Consider the following 18,327-nt stretch of genomic DNA (forward strand, 5'->3'; position numbering starts at 1 on the left):
ACAAATAGCAATTGTCAGGATATAAGAAAGGCTCTTTTGCTAGAGTTAAATTTTTAAAAACCGTTTCTTTATGGCTTCTTATATTTTAATTGTTGACTCATCAGAATTTTTTGTTGTATTTACCAGGTTAATATTGTCTGAAAATTCTAAAGTAGACATAACCCTTTTTATGATTAAGATACCCATTGTCTGAAAGCTGGGAGTCTTTTAATATCACAGATTAATATTTCTAGGTGAAAGGTCCTTGGGAGCATCACTTCTTTGTTTAGTGTCTCTAGGAAAGACAAGAGACGCTATGGCTAGGTCCCAGAGTCAGTCACTCTTTCAGTTTGGTCATGGTTATATGTTGTAACTCTTGACGTTGGCTTCTTGCTGAGATGAAGTCAAATTAAAAATAGCTAATTCTGAACCTGTGACATCAAGGTAGAAGTTAGAATTCACATTTTACATACATAGAGATGTTCTAAATTTTTTAATTTCAAATAATTATTTCTGTCTGTTGTCTTAAATCTCTGAATTCTCTTTGAGATGTGGCACATGATTTTTTTTTCTTTTCTCCCAAACATATAAGTATGCTTGCTTCTTATTCTATAAAATTCTTTTAAAGTTCCTTCTATCTCATTCTAGAAATAAATAGAAATAATTTTCTAATTAAAAAATTATGTTTAAAAAAGAAATCAATTAAATTCTCTACATGTTTACAAGATTCTGCTTTTACTAATAAATGCTTTTGGGGTCCCCCGATGCCTCAGAACAACAGGAAAGCATTTACCCTGTGAAGGAAGCGTTAGGCTGGGAAACCCTTGTCTGGGCAACTGCTTATTCCCAGTGCATGTGCTAGAACTTTAGGACTTTGGGATTCAGGAGTGTGAGCCTGAGATCTGTGCTGTTGTCTGGGTTGCTTTTCTATATGAGCTTGAAAATATGTCCTTTATTATGATCCGACTCAAGCATCTAATATGTGTAGTGGAGGATGAAGCTATTATCGGACTTCAGTGTGTAAGTAATGGAGAAGTGAGCTCGGAGAATGGTTCTGGAGAGCTTAGTTACTGATCCAGCACAGAGGAAACTACTGGAGGCTTAAACAAAACCGAGCATTTCTGCTAAACCCTCATGTGCCTGCCGCACCTGCATACACACACACACACACACACACACACACACACAAACACACACACACACACCTCTTTTTCCATCTTTTCTTCATCAGTCCTGTTATTTTTCTGATGCCCTCATTCTTAATTCATAGGCTGAACCTTTTGAGAAAGTCTGGCCCCCCCCCCCCTGCTCCGCTTTCTCTCACAGACCCTGTAATTCCGGCTGTATTCTTTATGTTTTTCAGATTCAAGTCAATCTGAAAGTCCCAGCCAGCCAAGTGAAGCTGACATTAAGGACCAGCCAGAAAATGGTAAGTTTAGCATTGGCCTCTGAGCTGCTGTTGCAGAGTCCACAGGGGCCAGCAGCCAAAGGCTGCCCTGTGGGCACTCACAGTAAACTGAGGATTCACAGAGAAAACTCAAGAGGCATCCTAGCTGCCCCAGTCCCCACCCCAGTCCCTCTCGATGAAGGCTCTCACCAGAACATTTAACTCTCTGGAAATGTGAGAGGGGGCTTGGAATCACCAAGGCACATTCTTGAGCAGCATGAAAGAAGGATCATGGACTTCCTATGTCATTTTATAATAGATCCTTTCAAGTGGAAATGTCCAAAGATGCTCATTGAAGGACAAGCAGTCTGCAGGATAACTTAGAGCTTAACCCTATTGAATCACCTTAAGAAAGTACCATATCTTCAAAGGATTTTCCCTTTTAAAATGTCTAAAATAAAATAGCAAGAGAACACCCAGTCCCTCTGTTGTATAAACGGAGCAATCCCCTCCCTTGTTTTTCTCTCCTTCTTCCTCTCCATGTCTGCAATAGTGGGAATTGAACCCAGAGCCCCTGGCATACCAGGCAGGTCCTCTGCCACTGAGCCACATCTCATATCTATGTGAAGTAGCTTTTATAGAAACCGCTCCAAGAATGAAAGCACACTTTACATTCAGTAATACCTTGTGAGATATTCCAGATTTGTGATATACCCCCAAAGGGTGAGAAGCATAGTAGTAGGTTGTAATCGTAGATTGAGCAAGACCACTCATTTGATAAAACTGGCCGTCTCTATCACAGGCCAATGTATTGATATCTTAAAAAATCCTCAAATATATGACTAAATTCTCAGGGCATTTGTTTATTTATCTAAATATTCACCCAATACTGAGGATTTTGGTATTACCTTAGTGATAATTATTTACCAAGTCTCTTTCAATGACTTTATCCTAAATAAATGCCTATGCTACTACTGGTTCAGGCCCCTCCCCCATTTTTTGTCCATACAATGTTATCCTTCTATATTCTTCATCTCCTACTGCATACGTGAGAATTCCTCTCCTCTCCTCTCCTCTCCTCTCCTCTCCTCCTCTCCTCTCCTCTCCTCTTTTTCTGTTCTTCATTTTTTCACATTTTAATCTCCAGTTTGTTATCTGGAAAGGATACATAAACCGAATGATTTGGTATTGTGTGATGGAGGACTCACCTAACCAAATTGGAAATTCTATCACTAATTGTTCAGGACACTTTTTAATGGTTAACCCTGGAAACTCTTTCTTACAATTCTCCACTGTGATGTTAAATATAAACTGACAGTTTTTCTTCGCATCCTGGGAGTTTACTGAAGTTTCCTTCATCAAAGCTTTTCTTTTCTTTTCCTTTCCTTTCTTTTCTTTTCTTTTCTTTTCTTTTCTTTTCTTTTCTTTTCTTTTCCAGAGGCAGTTAAGAAAGAATGGGAGAGACCCCTAAGATTAGGATTTGGGTTTTTTTGGTTTTGGTTTTGGTTTTGTGTGTGTGTGTGTGTGTGTGTGTGTGTGTGTGTGTGTGTGAGAGAGAGAGAGAGAGAGAGAGAGAGAGAGAGAGAGAGAGAGAGAGAGAGAGCGCTGCATATTAATCTTGTTGGCAATTTAAGTAGCCACATATAGAGACTTGTTTCTTTATTTTGGGGCCTGGCTGCTGATGCCTTAAATGTTCCATTTTTCATAAAATCTATTTGTACTAAGGTTCCTGAAGTTGTGTCCAGAGATACTTTATTTTTATCTTAAAAATTGGTAAGCTGTAGGGTGTGTAGCTCACATATTTAGGTCTGGATACCACTCCAGCAGGTTGCGATTCATCTGTCTTCATAAAATGGCCGGCAAGCTGTTCACATGCAAATATAAACCGAGCAGGGAGAGGCCTGGCACACCTCTCTGGAGCTGCCTGCAATACCGAAATTGTGCATTTCCCATCCAAAAAGCATCCCACAGCTCAGTCCAGTGTTTAGGCCAAAGGCATGGTGATATCGGCCAACTTGGATGACTTGGTGCTACCTTAAGGATTCCTGAGTGTGGTGAGTTCAAAGAGAGGAAGGGTTTGTATCTAAGAGATAAAAGAACAAATAACTACTTTTCAAGCTTTGGTGCTTTTATTGTTGTTGTTGTTGTTGTTGTTGTTGTTGTTGTTGGTGGTGGTGTGTGTGTGTGTGTGTGTGTGTGTGTGTGTGTGTGTGTGTGTCTGTCTGTCTGTTTTAAGAAAAAGCTGTTGTATCTTTAGACCTCTCTACTGGAAAAGGTTATCATATTCCTTTCTTCCATCTGCTCTTCGTCAGCCTCACAGATCATTTCAGAAAGAAAGATAACATTTCTTTTCTTTAAAGACACAGAATCGCAAAGGGAATAAACGGTGGTTTTAGGGCAAAGTATCTGTGTGCCCTAGGTAAGCTTCTATTCACCTTGACTGACCGTGTGTCCCTCTCCATTGCCCCAGCCAGGAAGTATGAATGTGAGTTTCTGAATGGCTTCTTTTTGAAAGCAGAACCTCTTGTAGGCATATCAGCTATGCTCTATGGACTTTTGGAATCTTGTGTGATGGCATGACAGAATCTGTTCTTCAAATGAAGTGGGAACACATTGTTCCTTCCTTATTAATTAGCACACACAAGGGAAGATGAGCTTTTTCTCCTAGGTCCCTAGAAAAGTAATGGGAAGCAAATGGTAGTCCCCAAGTAAACCTTAGAGAGTGGCTAAATGGCAACACACTGCTTCACCTACAGCAGTCAGCCGGGCCTGCTGAGTTCTGTAGAGCTGTGTTTTCCTTACACAGTCTCAATTGTGAGAAAGCACAAATCTTTGAACAATTAGAGTAGTAGATGGAAAAATTTTAAGGAATTATCTGGAACCCAGAGATAAAAATACCAACATTTCTGAAACTCAAAATTGATGTAATCTAATGGTTAAAAGCACCTCTAGAGCCAGACAGACCTGTGTTCAAATTAAATAGTAGCTAGGTGAGTAAAAAGCTTCTTCCACACACTTGATCATCTTGCAAGCACGCGAGAAATCCTAAAAGGAACCTACAACACAAGTATTGAAGTGACTGTGGGTGGGAATAGTATAATGCCTTGTTCACAGGAAGAGTCCAGGGGTTCTTCAGGAAAGGCTTGCTGTAAACATCACATACTAGTCTGCATTTCCATCTTGGAGTCCTGGTACAGAAGGAATGGTGTCAGAAATGAACCAGAACTTCCAGGGCCATCCTTTGTAGATAAACTCTTAGATGCCTGGCAGTACGTTCCTCCTTAGGTCCCGTGGTCCCAGAGTAGACATCTACGTTACTGTTTAGCTCTGTCCATTCATCTCCCATGAGCCTAAGGACTAGTGAACAGCAGAAGAGATTCTGAATTTCTGGGACCTCCAGGTATGTGTGTTTCAGAAGAGAGGTGTCCTTCAAAGAAGGCACACTGCCTAGATTTCTTTAAAAATATCAGCTAAGTTATTATTATTATCATCATTATTTAACCTGGCATATAATCCAAGTAGAATCTGTAAAATGCTGGAAATCGTGTTGGGAATATAGCTCAATGGTAGATCACTTGCCTAGTTGGGTGAGGTTCCATATTCAAACCCAGCCTCATGATAAAAAGAATAAAGAAAAGAAACCAAAAAAAGCAAACCACAAATAAAAGGAAAAAAACCCACACACACAAAAATAAACTGAACAAGCAAACCAATAAAAACCTGTGAAATAATGTAGAACTCATGACAAAAATCACATGAAATAGATCGTACACAGCACCCAACTCTTCACTCTGAACATACAATGCAAGGATATTGCTTAACAAAATCAGTATGTTGATAAATGTTGTCGGTACCCTTATATGTTATGTTTTGTATATGTCTTCACTGTTGAGTTACCATAAAGGTTTTTTGGGGGGGAGGAGCTTCTCTGGAGAAGTTGGACATCCAATTTGCATGTAGGAAAAGACCTATAGGTAGAAATATCTAGATTTAACCCATTGTTTCTGAAGCCAAAGCTAGAGTGAGTGGGTCAAAATTAGCTGCCCCAAAGCATGTGTGGTTGGCATGAGATATATTTGATCACTCTAGGGAATGCAAATATAACATGATGCTTCCAACTCTGATGTATCCTGTCCATCACTCATGAGAGCAAAGCTTGTGAGATATCATTTCTGCTTAATCAAGGCCATATTCAGTTGGACCACAGAGGATCAGGAGCCAGTCAGCACAGACAGACCTCAGACACATTCCCCACTGGGTCTGACATCAGTGAAAACACCTGGAAGTAAAAATGGGCAGGGCAAAATCTCATGCACAGAGCCATATGCATCCCATTCACCACTGCCAGCCAGTAATAACCTTACCTTAGTTGTTATTGATAGTGAGAACCCCTGTAAGAACCAAGGTCATTTTCTTTGGGCTCGGTGGTGTGGTGCTCCTATGTTGCAGCTCTATGGTGTTGCTACACAACCCCATGGGCCTCTGCAATTAGAGGAGAGCCATTAATCATGACACTTGCCCTAGATTTTGAAATTATGCAACTCTACCTGCCACCTGGAAAAATCGATTCTAGATATACTTTTTTATTTGGCTGGTATTTGACTCTGGTTTTGATGTTGACTAATTTTATTTATTCTAGTCCCATCTCGAATGGTTAAACTCATCACCACTGTTAAATGTTACTAGAAGAAAAAAAATGAGCTGATCCTCACCATAATTGTTATTACTTTATTAGTTATCATTTCCTCTCATTCCTGTATCTATTTTGAATATTTAAATATTTTCCAAACAAGTTCTTCATAGCTTAAGATTTATATGTAGATACACTTTGTAAGTTGGGGGTGAGTTAAGAAAACTGTAAATTTCTATTTCTCTTTGGATAAACTTTTTTTTTTTTTTAGTCTGGTAAATGTTCTTATAAAAAGCCCAATTTAATATTTTCTTTTCTGTACTTCCTCCACAAATATAATAGATGTGCTATCATATTAAATCACAATATTAATATCACTGAAAAGGCAGAAAAGTTGATTATTTCAACCTAAATACATTGTGACTGTTGGACGGACTCCTTACGTGAGAGGTTATTTTTGATGAATGGGCCATTTTGGGGTCATTTCCAAATCTGTGAAGACAATGTACCCTTACAGCTTGCATTTTTCTGGGAAAGCAGGAGTGGTCTGGCATCATTGACTTGTAAAGACAGTCTATCGATGTTTCATAATTTGCATGACTTTCTTTTACAATTACCTAGCAACAATTATTCTCTGAAGTGTTCTTCAGAGAACCCTGCAGGGACAGACACAGTAGAGTGACCACCAAAATAGCTGCAATAACAGTAATGATCAATATTCTAAAATATGTAAAGGCCCCAACTCAGGGGAGACATTACAGCCTAAATGCCTGCTGGTTTTCAGCTCTGTGTGATTAAGTTCCGACTGATGAGTTTTCAGCAAGGCAATGGAGCCAGTCTCTCCTCTTTAAGAGACCAGGGACTAAGACATTGCCTGATCTGAAATGGGAGTTTGAAACATGATGAATCCTGAACTCCTATATAACTTGAGCATGTCTGGCCCATTGTCGTCTCCTTAGAAATTCTTCTAGACTGCTGAGTCTTAGGAAATACGAGTGAGGCAATGGCATAGCTCACACAATCTACACACAAAGTGTGGAAAGTGGGGAAGGAGTCACTCTAAAGAAGTAAACAATTTATTGTCTATCCACAAGTTTGCCTGTGTGAGCTTTAGCTCTGTTGGCTAATAACCCAAATAGGAAATGTTTTAGACCCCCATTCCCTGATTTTTCAGATTCTGAAATGGGCTAGCAAGTGATTTCTTTCAGATATTTCCCCACCTCCGTGTCTAACTTCTTACATAATTACAATTATTTAATTACAAAGTGAAGAAGAAAAAAGGGGGTTTTCTTTTGGCTTCTCCAATTTGTTTGCCCCTGTGTCTCATCAGAGACCCAAGAGTGCCCTTTTCCTGGAACATTCAAAATAGGAAAGTGTTTGTGATTTGCATGTGGTTGTACAAATATACCCACAGCTCAGGGTTCTAGCATTTAAACTGAAGTGAGGCTGTCTTCATCCAGTCAGTGTAGTAGAAGATTCACCTGTTGCTTGGCTGCAGCTCCACCTGCTCCTGTTTCACTGTGATCCCAGCATGGAGCTAGCTAGCACAACAGGACCCATTGACAGAAATGCCTTTAAAAGGACCACTTCTCTGTACTTCCACATCAATCAAGTAGCAGCATGAGGAAGTATCAGGGGGCCTAGGTGGATTCAGGAATATGGGCCTTTGCTGATACCAACTGATCATTTCTCATTTCTCATTGGAATGAGTGAGAATTTCTTATTTTCGAGCATGCACATTATTTTTTGGACGGAATAATCCAGTTATGGATAATAGTAGTAAATAGAATGTAGTATGAGTAATGTATTTGGAGATTCAGGGTCACTAATCCAGACTGATTAGTTGTCTGACAGAAAAATTCATGGGACCACAAGGATCTTGACTCCTTTGCTCACTCCCTCTTCTTCATTCTTTTTCTCTTCTTTGGGTTCGTCTTAGCTGCTGGCAGCTCCCTGGCAGGAGTTTATTGTTAAGGAACTCTACTGGGATGGCTCCAACAAGGTGGGGGGAGGAGCAGCATTTCCTGCAGAGTATTCTGCTCCTTCTTGGTTATTAATTTTCATACTTGGTTGACTTTAGCCCAGAGGGAGCCAAGGAGTCTCCTGTGCCTCATCCACGGGCAAATATGGCAAATAACCAAAAAGAGAAGTGTAACGAGCGCTGTGGCGCGCCTGAGCCACAGAGGAATCGCCACCAACAATCTCTCCACACAGGACACAGTATTTGCTTAAATTTCTGTAGATATTCTGCAGCCAGAGAGCAAGCAAGTACTCATAATGGTCAGAGATGAATAAGAAGTTTTTGGACAGGGCCACATTAGTGAATGGGAAGCTGACACTGAAAGCCAGACACAATGATCTGTGAAGGAAATATCAGCCAAGTGGCTTGAAGGAACTCTCTTCAGTTCTCAGAAGCCATTCAAGGGACAGTCTTCAGGGTGCATTCAGACCATGTATTTAGGAGTGGTAAGCCAACACAGACGTGGTTCAAACATCTTTGTCTTGAGAACTTGATAGCCTAGAAAGGGAGCAAAAGGCAAGATTCATCTATTTACATGTCATATATTGGTCATGTCCGTTCTAAGAGACAGGCATGATTTTTTAGCACTACACAAATCAAAAGCAAGTCCAGCTCTTAATGCTTACCTTTTTGGTCAAGAAAGTGACTAATAAGCATGTAATATAACTGTCAATATTAAATACTATGAAATAAAGTCAAATGAGGAGGTGTCACTATTATACAAAGGCTCACGGGAGGGCCATTGTGATCTGTTGCCATTTGAACTGAAGCCCAAAGATTAAGTTGTAAAGTTGGCTATTATTAGGTAGTTCTATTTTAGTATAACAGAACAGCAACAAAGCTGTCTCTGGGGTATATGCAACGTGGAATATAGTATACACAAAGTATTTATTACTTAAGCCAAGTTCTGTACTTTATCTGGCAATTAGTCCAAATTCTGCACACACCCTGTAGAGGTTTCAGAGTTAGCCATCATAGTAGTGTGTAGGGGGTTTAATTAGGCTGTGATGACGTCACTGATCACCAAGGGTCAAACCACTGGAATTTAACCCACTAAAAATGAAACCTGAAGAGACCACTTCCAAGTTCTCATGACTTTTGGTGCATTGCCCAGTAGTTGTTTTGGAACAATGAGCCAGTTGTCAGGTGCTGTCAATAGGTGCAGTAAAGATGGTTGAGAGTCACTCAACCTATGAAAGTAAGCATAGAAGTTTAATCACTGGGGTATCAACTGAATCCACCACTGGGGCCTTATGTGAGTCACTGTTGAAAGAAAAGCCAAAGTGCATTTTTTCACAGCATCTTGCTATTAGCAGACTATTTGCCTCATGAAAGACAGTGAGTATAGAACAATTGTCAAATACTAGAGCACTGGAAAATTCCACTTTCAGAGGTGGAGTCAAAAAAAAGACAGTTCAGGTAAGCTGGACTGCAGAGGACTCCATGCTTCAATAAGAACTGCTAAATCTGAAGGCTTTGTTTAAAGAGTGAGTTTCTCAGGACGACTTTACTTAGATTGAAAAATAAGCTTGTCTGAAGATGTTAGATTAGCATAGAGTTGACCCTTTTAACATTAAAAATGAATAATGTCACAGATTTAAGGAAAGCAGTATTAAAGGAAATAGGATAAAATTCTTCAAGGGTTTAGGAGTAAATAATGCAAAAATAATCATTTTTGTTTTTATGATCATAGCACACATTCCTCGAGGGCATTTTATATACCAGGTGTTCAAGTTCTCTAAGTACAATAGGCTGTGTTGGAATTCAGTGTGGAAGACATTGTGGAGGGAAGGGAGCACCTTCAGACTGCAATATAGTTCCAGTGCCTGGATACGGAGACGTGGTCTAAGGATTTTCATAGGAATAGTCTCAGATAACAGGGACTTTCTAAGAGAATTTTGTCTAGAACAGTAAGAGACAATGGGCCAAAGCCACCTATTTAATTGCTGTGTTCCTGATGCAGGAATGGGCCTGCCTCAAGGCCTTCCCTCTCAGTCACTGGATGGGAACACCCTGGAGAAAGTGCAGCCTCCAGATGTGCTAGGTGGCCTGAGGAGCCACAGCCTGGTTGTCAGGCAATGATGATTGTCTTTGTAGCAGTACTTTGTCATTTGAGACAAAGTTCTAAGAGTTCTGCATGTACAAGCATATTTAATCCTATTTCTAAAAGCGGATGCTGTTGGTGCGTTCATTTTACAGATGAGGACGCAGGGAATTTAAATGATTTGTCCAGAGCCAAGTATTCACAAGTCATTCCAGCTCATTCCAGCTGCTGTCCAAATGCTTGGCCATTACACATGCTATTGTGGAAAGAATGGATTTCGAATTTGGCTTCATAATGCATTGATTTGTAATGTGGGGCAAGTAATTTAAACTCTTAGGCATTTGGTTTTCTATGTCAGAACTTCCCTGGAGAAATGTATTTTGTTGCTGGTTTTGGTTCTAACAGTGTTAGTGCCTTTTGCACCCTGTTTGTTTCTTCGGATGGATACTCCTCTCTTATCTTACTCACCTCATCATCTTCCAGGAGACCTGCCTCAGTTTTAGTCAGGCAGCCACAGGAGATACATTATATCCTTAGGTGGTATGTCAGTTCTGTGAGTATTGCTTATATGAATCTATATATAATGTGTGTGTATATATATATATATATATATATATATATATATATATATATATATACACATACACACACACATACACACAGTACCAGTACTTGCAACTAACTATTCCCAAGAGATATTCAGTGGAGTAAAGCCCTCTCACCACCTTATTGCCTCATGGAGGTGAAGCATCTCTTAGTTGACATCTTGATTTTATTTTTGGTAAATTGTATTTTATGGAAATGTATTTTTAGGAACATTTTTCAGTTTTGGGGGGAGGAAGTTAAAATTATTAATATATGTTACTTTTGTGGACATTTGAAAGCATGAAACTAACTTTTCATTTTATTTTCCTGCCAGAAATGGAGAGTATCCAATGGGATTTGTTTTAAATATTATACCAGGTGCTGCTATGTTTGTTGGATGGCATAAAACAATTACAGTTGCCAGTAAATCTAAAGTGCTCCAGTTGCAGAAGGTGGAAGAATGTAGTTTTATTGAAAAAAAATGTTTACTTCCAGTCCCAATTTTTTGAGCAAGGCAATAAGAATTTTCACCTTACCTCTTTAATTTCAGGTTTGTGAATTATTTAAAAGAACTGTTTAATTCTCCATTTCCAGCGAGCAAAACCAAGTTCGTTAGGAGATCTGATTCCTGGCAATTCCCACATTCACAGATCATGGTAACTCCATGGAGAGGTTTATCTTCTTTTAAAATTGCAAATGTTGTCAAAACTGAAAGCTTTTCAACTGAATGTCTTGTTAGAGCTTCAAACCCTTAGTAAGATCCTAACAACAAAAAAAGGGGGCATTGATCCATCACCCATTCTCAAGTAGCTGCACAGAGGGGCATGTGTGTCCATTCTGTTGCAGGACTTGCAGAGTGATATTGTGAGATTAACTCAGCAAACCTTAGTTGGACCAAGAGTTAACAGCTGGTGGCCCCTGAAGTAAGGCAAGGGGGAGAATGGTCAAGGAATGATAGGCTAACATGTACGTGCCCAGGTAGAGTGGCATAGAATGTAGCTTTTTGCTTATTAGTCTATCCCAGCCAACTTGGAAGTAATAGTTTGGATCTATTTTTTTAAGTGGAGGAAAGATGGATTTTCAGTTAAGAGAGATGGTAAATAAACTGTTTTCAGAAATATTCCATGAGAGAAATTAACACAAGATGCCCCGATCATGAGAGACAGACAAATTCTGAGCAGCTTTCAGCCAGTGAAGATGGGCTACGTGTAGATTGCCTGTCCTCTACACTCTGCCTGTTACTCACCCTTTCCAAGTATGTCTCAGGCTCAGTTCCATCCAATGAGACCTGAAGGAGGACCATGTGCAAGCCAGGGAGCACTCCTCTGTGCAGAGGATCTGAAGATTTAACTCTACAGCAAGAGCAAAGCTCAGAACCTAATCATTTCCAGCTGCACTAAATACACTGGTTCAGAACTCAGCTCTTTCTACGTGGGATTCTTCTGTAGATCTCCTGGGCAAGCAAGAATATTGACCACAGTGTGGAAAGACTAGTCAGTAAACACTATAAATTGTTTTTAGTATGCGGAATGATTTAGCCATAACAGTTCTAGAGATAGACATGGAGGAAAACAAAGGCTGGAGAGTGTATTCGTGGTCAGTAGCCAGTGAGAGGCCATGTTTTGTTGCTATGTCTTCCTTAGGAGATCTTTGAAACTAAGATGGTAGTTCATAAGGTACTTTGGAAGCCTTTGAAAGGCTTGTACTTATAAATAGCAATAATAATACCAAAATAGGAAATCCATCCTTCTTCCAATTGATCTTAACCATGTCTACTTATTAATTTATGTGCTATTCTGGGTGCCAGGCAGTGGGGAATAAAAGCAGAAATTAAAGTCAGGCACGCTCAAGTAAATACGTGAGCAAACACAGAGAGAGTAGGGCAGATACTTACGTAAAATGCAGTTGTGCTTCCCTGGGCGTGGTGAGTAGCAGCATTTGGTGTGCATGGTGAGGGCTGGGATGTGTATGTGTTGGAGGTTATTCAGGAGGCAGCAGGGGTGAAGCACAAGTATACACAGAATAGGTGAGATCTTTGCTCTCAATTCTGAAATGGGCAACATTTCACGGATGTTATTTTGGGCTTTCTTATCCATTAATATTATCTCTAACTCGCCCTGACATTCAGTGAGGAAGTCTGGTCTACCTAGACTTCGGTATCTTTCTGGGAGTCCTCAAAGCAAACTCTCTCTTGTGGATCTCAGCTGGCTGCTCCTGCTGAGGCAGTTAGGCTTAGAGACCTCTCCTGTCATAGGATCCTTTCTTCCATGGTCTGAATCTTAGATGTTGGAGCCCCTTTTTTATCTCCGTACCTATGGAAATGACATATGCAGGTGACTTTGGTGGGCATAGGGAAAACAAGCTTCAGAAGACACAAGCTACTTCATAAGCAATGCTGTTCTTAGAAGCACTGATCCATGCCATGTCTTCCATGAGCTCTCCTCTCTTCCTGTCCTCTCTGTTACAAATGCTGAGGAGTTCCAGCCTTGCGCTTTGCTGAATTTTTCAGTTAAGATTCTTGGCAATCTCCCTTTTTGATTATGGTAAAAATGCAGCATCAAGGTATTTTCTGAGTTGATGGATCTGGCACCCTTGATAAGATAATAAGCAAGAGTTCTATCCTCTGGATGTGGAAGAGGGAACACCCAAGGTTCTCCTTAAGCAAACAGAGCATGCTGATGAGAGGCCCTGGGTGCAGAGCACGTAGCACAGGCATGGAAGTATCTAGCCTGGAGGGCCAGTCACACGCCTGTTTCTCTGGAGTGAAGCAGGCTGACTGCCTTGCTGACAATCAGAAAGCATCTATGAATGAGAGAGAGACAGAGATGAAATTAAAATGTGACTTCTTTGGCATCCACCTTTCGAACCTAGGCCTTCCCCACTTTACTCTAATTCAATTTAGTAGATGTTGGAAGGAAACTAATACAGTTAAAAAGAACTCCATGTAATCTCACTAACGTTCTTAGAACATTGTGCTCAAGGTTTTCTGGTCAAGGATATTTGCATTTGTAGGATAGTTAGAGACAGGTTTCTCTTCATGTGGAAAGCCCTTGCTTTGAGAATGACATTTCCAAGCTGTCAAAGTGTAATGTCCTCAAAGCTCAAATAAAATGGCCTTTTACTCTGTAAATATTGAAGAGAAGGCTGAAAGCTTCACGGTGAGTTCACTAGCCTGCTGAGTTGGGCTCAGAGAAGGACATTTGTTGAGTCCGTTATAATAAAATTCAAGCCTGAGCGATGTAATGGGAAAGTATGAACAGCATCAAATCCCCCATTTTCCCCTGGCTTCCATTGCTTTGGCATTGCTCGCGGGTGGGGTTTCCTTTGGAGTGAAGCTCACTACATGCATCTTTGTTACTTGACTGTTCTCATCTCCAATTTCTTGCTGTTTACGGAGAACTATAAAAATCTTCACGCTAAATCTTCACATATCACATTTACTCATCCAGCCAATATTTATTTATTAAACATCTGCTGTCTTCCAGATACCATTCCAGGCCTTAGTCACAGGACTGGGGAAGTTGACAGTGGATATGCCTTTAATGGCACAGACCAGCAGTAACAGAGAGACCTTTTATGGCATTCAGCCTTTCCCAGCTTCCTTTCTGCCACACAAATTCTCTGCTTTTCTTAGACTTAAGAGCTTCTCCAGGAAGAACAAATGGACAGCAGAAAGTGACCTGAAATACTATTGAAATCATTTTCTTTCTTCTCTGAAGAGTTGACTTGAAAATAGTTTGTTTAGAATTCGGAGTCACTTTTGCATTTTTAATATTGTGTTTGTTTAGTGGTTTCTGGAACAACTGCAAAGGGAGACATTCATGGCTGATAAACCCCATGAGAGCAAAGACTTCATCTTTCCTATCTCCATTTTCCTGAGTGCAGTGCCTAACTACCACAGAATTTGGGCTCAGTACATTTCTGCTATAAACACATAACTAAGCAAGGCTGTCCTATCCTTGTAGCCTGGTGCACAAACAGTTCCTAAAGGTTTGCTGATGGCGAGGCTGTAGATGATGGCCAGGAAGTCTGTGTATACCTGGAAACCAGTTACTCTGGAGGCTGAGGCAAGAGAATACATTTGAGGCCACTCTGGATCTTCAGCTACATACTGGGACCTTGTCAAACACACAGAAAAGAAACAAGAAAGATTAAAAGCATATGGATGCTGTCCACATCCAGTGGGCTTCTGTTGTGAGCACATGGTTCTCAGCCCTTCTCCTCTATGCAACACTCTAGTACTTCGATGGCTGGCCAAACAGCATATGTTTTTGTTTGCTGCACTGTGGCAGGGATGTATGTGTCTGAAGGCCTGCAGCAGCATTGGCTGCCAGTCAAGGAGGAAAGGGTTGCCTTGGCCTGGCCTGGTGAGACTTCAGGCTTTTATTTGAGAGTTGTCATTGTCTACACATTCCTTGTCTCTCCACAACCAGTATATTTCCCCAGAGCTTTGCCCTGACAGAAGAAAAATGTCTATGAGACTGAGGTGGGTAGCACTAGTCCAAGTATAGGAGAAGAAATTGCCGTGTGGCAAAGATGACTGACACAGAAGGATCCTTGTTCTCAGAGTACTCGGCAAAGCAAAAGGAGATGTCTTAAGAGCAGGCAGCACTGAGCTGGAGTTGAACAATTGACAAAGCAGGCCATGTCTATCTTATATCATTTCAACATACTTATAGAAATGGTGCCTCTTTGTTACTCTTTTCCATGACTTACATAGTTACAGAACATGGGGAGTTTGAAGATGTGTTGAGTTTGATAGGCTTCCTATTGGAGGAGAATATTTGTGGGAGGAGTTAAATCAGCCACCAATGTAAGCTTTGCCAGAGATGTGGTAAGAGAGGCTGAGAAGTCTAGGCTGTGACATTTCTTGGGACCATCTACACCTGATTTTGCTCCTTCCTCTAACTGACCTGGGGAAAGGCACTGGGCCTCTCCATGCCCCAGTGTTCCCACCCGAAACAATGTTTACTGATAGTTCTTATTCTTCTTTGCCCTTAAAGACTTGGTAAAAATATAATATATAAAATACCTGATAATACATAAGACAATCAAACCACATATAAATTAGCTACTAAAATAATTCCTAGAAACCAGGAATTCATTCATTTTCATGTCCCTTCCCAAAAAAATTAGGAGCCTGCAGATATTGTTTATGTTTTTTTTCCAGTACAACAATACTAGTTTTTAGGTTGCACACAGTTACAACGGTCTTACGTGGGAAATGAATGCTCCTCTCTCATGTGGAGGGCATTGTACCATGTGGTTCATGATTTCCCCTCCAGGCCTACAGAGTCCAAAGGAAACAAACAAAAAATCACCCCCACATTCCCCACAGCCCCACTCTATCTCTAGTCTGAACTTATCTGATATTTTAACATTTCTAAGATAACTTTTTCAATGCAAACACACCAAGTCACCTCAAATAGCCAAAAGAAATGCACGAATAAAGCCGTTAACTTCTAACAATATTTCGATTTACCCAGAATTCATCTAGGGAACTTCAGGATATATTTGTGTGTCATTATGTGGCTTCAGGCTTCAAGTTCATTAATCCTCAAACCCTCAAAAGCTTAGGCTTTTAAACTTCTTATTTGGATGAGTATATACACACCAGGAGTGCTTGGATCCACTATTTTCAGATAGCTTTTATTTGACATTTCTTTGTGGGGAGAATGAGTAGCTCATAGAGAAAACTATGTTATGTATCCTTGGTGTTTGTGTGGCCACATTAGAGTAAATGTTGGGAATCCTAAAAACATAGTTACTCCCAGCAAATCTTACCTGTATTTGCTGACACTAAAAGGAGGCATCAGTATCTGCCTTCTTAATATGCTAGAGTGAAGAGTCTACCAAGTATAGAATTTAGATCTCTGACAAGTTATTTCTCAGATTAAAAAAAGGTTTGAGTAGTAATTATAGATGATAGATAGATAGATAGATAGATAGATAGATAGATAGATAGAGCATATTTTCCTTTTCATACGTTTTGCTGATTGTACCAAGTTCTTTCACCTCACCTTCTCATAAATGTCTTCAAGTGTGCTCGCATAAAGGCTCACAAGAGTAGCTATGCCAAGCCATTTGAAAGGCAGTGTTCTTGCTCTATGATTTCTTCTGTGGACACTCCCTAGCCATCTTACACGATGACGCAAGTTGGTAGAGCAGCCTTCCTTGGTTAAATGGCTCATTTATTTCACTGGCCTGATGAAAGCTCTGTGAACCACAATGAATCACAACAATTATCAATTTAATTCTTTTTTTACCCCATATTCATTTAAAAGGCTTGCTCTATAAATATAAAGCCCATAGATAAAAGGTTTCTCTAAAAATCACTCTCTTTTCAAGATGTTTTCATTAGTTGGTATTCATTTAAGTGGGTTCTACTCTGCATACCATTAAAGATGTGTGTAAATGTTTTTATTGGTCTCTTCCCTGTCTTCCACTTTTATATTTCCTCTATAAGAGGCAATGCCATTAACCTTAGCAGTGCTGAGTGTGATCGCTTTTCGATCAGCCCCATCATTGCAAACCACTGATCCATAGCTTACATTACTTAAACCACTGGTTCCTAAACAGAAAAATAGCTCCATTACCTACATGGAATGGAGATAGGCTGACTGGAAAATCCTTTCACAAAGAAGACTGATCACAGAGCTCATGAGCTCCTTTGGGAACAGCCCTTTCTTGGATATAAATGCTGCAGTAGTAGTACCTGGGTTTCTTCTTTTAACTCTACATAAATCTTTTATTAAAGACACATACGTGGGTGCCACTGAGCTGTTTTGGATGTAGATTGAGTCTTTAAGAGCCATCCTTTCCCCACAGGCAGTGGGCAGATATAGACCTAATAATAATGCAGGGGAAATACACTAATTCAGGGGAGACAGACAAGATGCTCTGAGGATGCAGAAGGTAAAGTGCTTCAGCTCAGACTTCAGATACAGAAAAGTGAGAGTTCAGTGACCTAGAAGGAGGTGGAGGAGCCAAGAGAAAGAATCATGTTTCACATTAATAAAATAGCACCACTGAGGTCTGGAAGTTCATGATAATGAGTTGTGCAGAGGAGACCAAGCCCAGTCTAAGAAGGCATGGCGGCCATAGGACAGGGCTCATGTTTTTGTCTTGTCTCCTGAGTGTCTGCTTGCAGCACAGCTAGTCTCAGGTGGATGGACTCGAACCCATTTGTGCCCCAGTTATAGCCTCTTCTTGTCATTCAGTCACAACATTGGTAGAAAGGGCCTTAGATCAGGAGTCTGAAACCTGGCCTTCATGCCTGGGTCAGCCACATCTAGCTATGATACTGGGGAAGCAAATTGTCTTTTCTAATCCATGGTGACTCTTCCATAGTTGTAGACAGAAAAACGGTGCCAATCACATAGCTGTCAAGCATTCTAAATTTAATAACACCAAAAAAAGTTTCCAGCATATAGCTAGTGCTTAAAAACAATAAATAATTACAAAAAAAGAGAAGAAGAAACAGCTGGGGCTTTGGAGATGCCTTATTCCATACTTAAGCATGGGGAACTCAGGTTGCACCCCAAGCTCCCACCTAAAGGACAGGTTTAATGATGCATGACTGTAGCTCCAGCGCTCTAGTCTCTGGAAGCTACTGAACAGCTGCTCTAACCAAATTAGTGAGCTCCAGGAATGGTGAGAGCATGTGTCTCCAAAAATAAGGT

The 18,327-nt window shown here is 40.4% G+C and overlaps 1 protein-coding gene across 9 annotated transcripts in view; it reads left to right on the forward strand.

Annotated features, from left to right (window-relative positions):
• Nfia (nuclear factor I/A) overlaps positions 1-18,327 on the forward strand; it is a 540,811-nt gene that overhangs the window by 376,966 nt on the left and 145,518 nt on the right. For all 9 annotated transcript variants that reach the window (XM_006502841.4, XM_006502844.4, NM_001122952.1 and 6 more), the window contains one exon: positions 1,343-1,408. In XM_006502841.4, the coding sequence (XP_006502904.1) occupies positions 1,343-1,408 (66 nt within the window). The remainder of the gene's footprint in view (positions 1-1,342; positions 1,409-18,327) is intronic.

Source organism: Mus musculus, chromosome 4 (assembly GCF_000001635.26).
Source record: "Mus musculus strain C57BL/6J chromosome 4, GRCm38.p6 C57BL/6J".
Taxonomy (NCBI): domain Eukaryota; kingdom Metazoa; phylum Chordata; class Mammalia; order Rodentia; family Muridae; genus Mus; species Mus musculus.